General features: G+C 34.9%; 1 protein-coding gene across 1 annotated transcript; it reads right to left on the bottom strand.

Moving 5' to 3' along the window:
• Window positions 1-2,261: 2,261 nt before the first annotated feature.
• LOC120068215 (receptor like protein kinase S.2) lies at window positions 2,262-5,184 on the bottom strand. The gene has a single exon (XM_039019923.1). The coding sequence runs from the start codon at window positions 5,053-5,055 to the stop codon at window positions 2,575-2,577; it is 2,481 nt and encodes an 826-aa protein (XP_038875851.1). The 5' UTR covers window positions 5,056-5,184; the 3' UTR covers window positions 2,262-2,574.
• Window positions 5,185-5,932: the final 748 nt, after the last annotated feature.

Raw genomic sequence — 5,932 nt, 5'->3', positions numbered from 1 at the left:
CTTTTGTTTGAACAACTTTCAACCATCCTTAATTTCATTTTTCTTTTAATGGTTAAAATTATTATTAATCATGAAAATTAAACTCCAATTTAGAAGATTCAATTTTTTCCCTACATTTTTATATATAGAATGATAATTGAATAATTGAATAGTTTCAAAGAAATATAATAATATTAGAAGTGTGGTGGAGTTTTCAACCTTTCACTTGTTAAGCATACATAAAAATCAAAATCAATTCATGAAATTGATCCAAAAAAGAAAAAAGTGAAAATTACACCTTTTGTAATTTGTATTCTAGCTAATGCAATTACCAAAGTATCCCTATACTTAAGCTTAATCAATGAAATAATCATTATATCCTAAATAAAATATTGTTTCTTTTAACAAACCAGTGGCTTATAGAAAAACCACCTCCACACATACATTAGTTACTTTTCTTTAGTATTCATATTATATAATAATTAAAATATAAAATAATGGCTTTTAGAAAACCAACTCCACATTATAAATAATATTGTATTTCCACCTACTTTTATACAAAGTATATATGTTTAACATTCACTAAGTTTGGGAGAACTAGAGTTGAATATAATTGTTTTGACTTGGTCTAATATTTGGCATATTCTAGAATAAAATTTGGACAACAAAATCAATTATTGGCCAATTTATTTTTATTTATTGTCAACATTGAATAATAAATTTCATTTTTTTTATTACATATGTGTGTTTTTTTAATGACACATTGGAAATATTGTTTTATATCTAATTTAAATGGTGGAGTCCTAAATGATTTATTTATTTTGAGATGTGAAACTTAAAACTGTTATCTTCCCTAAAGAGCTTTCTGACTTTTAGAACAAAAATTATAAGAAAATGAATTGTATGGTAATTTTGGTTTCTTAATCAAATTAATCTATGGTTGAAACTAAGTAATAATAATAATAATAAAATCTATTTGTCCTATCAATGAGCAATGACAATTGAATAAGTTAGATAAATTAGAGCAATCATGAAAAAGAAGAATCAAGTCAATGATGGGGTAAAATACATTTTAAACTGATTTTTTTTAAAAAAAAATTAAATAATATAAAATACAACTCTACTTTTAAATACTTATCCATTTTTAAAACCTTGAAAAATATATATAACATTAATTACAATAGGATTCATATAAATTCATGTGTCAAATCACTAAAAATTTATCACGTAAAAATATTTAATAAGCTCTTATGTGATAAAAAATAAATGATCACACTGATCTTTAATCTTCTATGTAATCATGAATAAATTCACCAACGTAATAAAAAGTAATGAAAAACATAATTTTTTTTTTTTTTTTTTGTTAGCATAAAGATTTAGAATTAATTTATGTTACCAAAAATTTTTAAAAAAATAATTTCAAAGTTCAAGAATAAACCAGTCTGTCATTTAGTATAGGTAATTATTAGACGTGAATTCAAAAATCTGACTAAGCACAATATCCAAATTTTAATCCAAGTATTTTTGCTATTCCTCTTCATCCAACGGTGTAAAATTATCGGTCAATATTGTGGCAACTTTCTCCAATAATATCACTAAATTCAGTTATCTTATTTTTTCCTTTATTGATATTTGAATTTGAATAATTGGTGGTATGGTTATGATAACTGCCGCCAAAACACCTAATTTATCCTCAAAGATATGAAATCGATTCCGGTTCAATTCATCCAAATTCACCTTTTTTCATCAAGTTCGGTAGCAACTTTTTTGAAGAAATCAAAACCCAGAAAGTAGAATTCAGCTGGATTTGGTTTTGATCGTTGAAATTGAAATGGCATCTACAAAACGTCAGCCTTTTTGTAGGATTTCCTAATTCTCTCTCTTTCCAGCCGTCAATCCCTGTTGAAGATTCATCGACGGTAATTTTTCTTGTACTTCCACTTTCTGACTTTTTTTTTTTTTTTTTTGCAGTTTTGAGTAAATTTCTGATCTGGGATGCTCTCAATTTGCATACATTTTGGTTCTCAGCATCTGCTTTGATATGAACACGTAAGAACATCTCAATTCTCTATTGAACTTTGCAAATGAATTCTGTTTAGTTTTGAATTGTTTTGAGGGTATTGTTCGGTTCTTCTGAAAGTTAACGAGAAAATGGGATTTGAACTTCAATGTAGAGGACCAAACTCTTGACATTATGGATCTTGCACTCCACGTGTTTGATTAAATGCCTGTGTGGCAATCATGTGAGTTGAAAGGGAAGAACATCTTATTAATTGCCATTATTTACCATCAATTATGGATATTCTTTGCCTTTTATTGCACTTCAATGATTAGATTAGATTGAAAAAATGCTATTGGTCTAAGGCTGTGGAAATCCAACAAGAATACAGGTGACTACTATCTTGTTACCGAGAATTAAACATCCGAAAGCCATACTTCTCTGTTATATATATTACACAATATTAACAAAGACTATGTATAGAGATCAAAGGGGAAAGAGAAAGAACGAAGCCTACAGAATGAGAGAGAGAGACTCTTAACCATCAAAATGAAATACTCATCTTGTGCCTCGATTGTTGGAGTCACTTTGGTTTTTCACTGAATTCCTAGAGCTTGAATCCTTTTAACTAGTGATAAAGAAGTTGCATTTCTCTGTTTCCAACCTTCTAAGCTCTCCATTTTTTCTTCTTTAGTGAAGCATTGGTCATCTCCATCTAATATTTTAACTATCTGCCTCATTTTTGGTCTTAGATCTGGGCTTGAGTGAGTACATGCGATTCCTAATCTCAACAGTCTCATCAGTTCTTTGTGGTTGTATTCTCCATTCAGCCTTATGTCAATAAGTTCTTCCAGAGGTCTTTTCCGGGCGTGGAATTCATGAACTTTTCTCACCAGCAATACCTCTGGCCGTCGAAAATCGACCGCCATTTGTCCGGTAATCACCTCTAGCACCACAACACCAAAGCTGTATATATCAGCTGTCGCCACCGCATCCCCAGAGTCTAAATACTCTGGTGACATGTACCCGAAAATCCCACGAACTGATTTGTTTTTATCTATGGTTACATGATGATTGCCGTGCTCATTTCTTGTTAGGAATTCTGCAAGAGCGAAAGAACTCAGCCTTGGATTAAGATCAAGATCAAGAATGACAGCCGATGAGGTGATGTTTCTGTGGATGACTTGTTCATCCCATTCCTCATGAAGATAAAGAATTGCAGAAGCCAGAGATTTGATAATGTTGTATCTATGACACCATTGCAAGGCTCTATTGTCATGGTGGAAGAGCAGGTGGCTCAAGAGACGATCTGCTGAATAATCATAAACCACAAGCATCTCCCCTTGCTCTGTGCACCACCCACGAAGCTGTATCAAGTTTCTGTGGCGAAGCCGGCCCAAGTTTTGGAGTTCATTTGAGAATCTTTCCCGCAAAGCAGGGCAAGTCTTCATTCCAAGCCGCTTTACTAGAACGTGGTGGCTGCTGTCAAGGAAGCCATGGTAGGCAGTTCCGAAATCGAGCTCCGCCACCCGCTGCGAGTCGGAGAAGTTATTGGTGGCTGAAATGATCTCCTTGAATGATATTACTCTTGGGGTTTCAATCATTTGAATAGTTTTTGATCTGTCAAGAAACCTATCAGAAGAGTTGGTGTAATTGTTCCCATTCTCAGCAGTCATATATATGGTTTCTCCACTGGCTGAAATGAAACCTGAGGAACTAACTGTGATTGTTGTTGTGTCTGATCTTGTTGCTGTGGTTCTACTACTGCTAGTGCTTCTGGTAGTGCTGTCATTGGTAGGGGAAGACAGAGAAATGTACTGAGGATGAGACTGAAACGATGGAAGAGCTGGCAAATTCCCCATCATACCACCTGAAAGTGCTTCCACAACCCATTTCATACTTGGTCTATACTGTGGGCTTTGGAGTGTACAAAGGAGACCCAAATGGATCAAACGCTCCATTTCAATCAGACTATAAGAGCCATCTGGCAGCCGGTTATCACCGGAAAGCAGCGGTGTACCATCGTCGGAGAGCTTTCGAATCCAATCAAGCAACACAATCTGATCATCAGGACATGTAAGGTCCACCGCCCGCCGACCAGAAACCACCTCAAGAACCACAATACCAAAGCTGAAAACATCAGATTTTGCAGTGGCAATGCTTCTTCTCTGAAAACTCTCCGGTGGGAGATACCCAATTGTGCCGCCAATTTTGGTCGTTTCCACCAGTCGGAACTGGTGGTGACCCATCGAAGGTACCCTGTTTTGGTACTCAAGTTCATGCTCCAACCACCTTGCCAACCCAAAATCACCAAGCCTAGCATTGTAATTGGAATCAAGCATCACGTTGCTAGTTTTAACATCTCTATGAATGATTTGAGTCTCTAATTGCTCATGAAGATAGAACAGAGCAGCAGCTAGACCACTCACAATCTTCACTCTCTGTTTCCAACTCAGGTTCGTCCCGCCGTTCTCTGTCCGCCGGAAAAGTGCTCTGTCTAAGCTTCGGTTGGGCATATAATCATAAACAAGAAACAATTGGTCTTCATGAACACACCAACCACGGAGTCGGACAAGATTCCGGTGTCGGAGATGGGCTACCGCCACCAGCTCCGCCACAAAAGTCTTCTCAAACTTCTCCCCTTTTTCAGCCAAACATTTCACAGCCACCACAGTTCCATCACTAGGCAAATATGCTCTGTAAACCCTCCCAAATCCACCACTGCCGAGAATTTCCTCTTCACTGAATCCTTTTGTCCCAATATAGAGCTCTGCAAAACTGAAGATTCTGGGGTTGTCGCCGCAGACTTTCTCAGAAAGCTGTACCCCGTCGGTGTCGTGAAAATCAGACGGCGGCGGCTTTCTGGGTCCGCCGTAGCAACAAGAATTAACCCATTTGAGGTTGTGGAGTTTGAAGAGGGAATCTCTAAGAAAGGCTTGAAATTGAGACCAACAATCTCGACTATGTTCGTTTTGTTGTTTGTTGTCGTTGGGCTTTTGAAGGTGATCTTCACGATCAAGTGGCTGGACTTCATCGAAGTCCGCTGGTAGAAGAAAACAGAGGCGGTTCAGCTGCATATTTGGATTAGAGGAGGAAGAAGAAGAAGGAGAAGAGGCAGTGTGGACATGAAGGGAAGTTGTGGGGGAAAGGTTTGAACTTTGGCATATTTGTATTAATTTTGATCGAGTGCTTTGGTTTTCTCTTCTTTTTCTTTTTCTTTTTCTTTTTCTTTTTCTTTTTCTTTTTCTTTTTAAAATTAAATTAAAAAATATATATATAATATATAATAATAATAATTCAAAGAAGTTAGGTTGCATGGTTGAATTGAATATCATCGAGTAGCCAAATTAGAACCCACCTTGTTTGTCAAGATTATATTTATGTTCTTCTTTTTCTTCACCAAAAATAATAATAATAATAATAATAATAATAAATAAATAATTTTTTTTGAAAAAATCTAATTTCTGTAACCTTTACTTTACATTATTCCAGATGGTTCACACGTGTGGCATGCTTCTTGGGAGAAAAAGCCCATTCCTTAATGGTCAATTTCAATCAACTTTATGAGCAAAAACATAAGTCTATTTATTCTTTAGGTACATTAAAAGAATGAAAGCAAATGTTCTAGCTTCGACGGTTTTTTTTTTTAAGAGAATGAGAATTTTGTATGATTTTCTTTTCAGCTGAACTCACATTTTGGATATGAAGTATTGAGAATAAAGATATAAAGGGAGACATATTCGCTGTAAATTCATGATTATAAAAGAATGAGGAGGAGAGCGGGGAGAAATTTCTCGTCTCCCCTAGATTTTCTACTCTGTTCTATTTAAATAAACATTTGAAAAAACTAAAGAATTTATTTGGTTAAAAATAAATGAAAATTACTAAATAACAATAATAATAAATTAAAAAGTATGATGAAGCATTTTTTTCTATGGGAACTTGATCCCTACA

The sequence above is a fragment of the Benincasa hispida genome, chromosome 12, assembly GCF_009727055.1.
Source record: "Benincasa hispida cultivar B227 chromosome 12, ASM972705v1, whole genome shotgun sequence".
Taxonomy (NCBI): Eukaryota; Viridiplantae; Streptophyta; class Magnoliopsida; order Cucurbitales; family Cucurbitaceae; genus Benincasa; species Benincasa hispida.
This window is presented reverse-complemented; position numbering and strand designations above follow the sequence as displayed.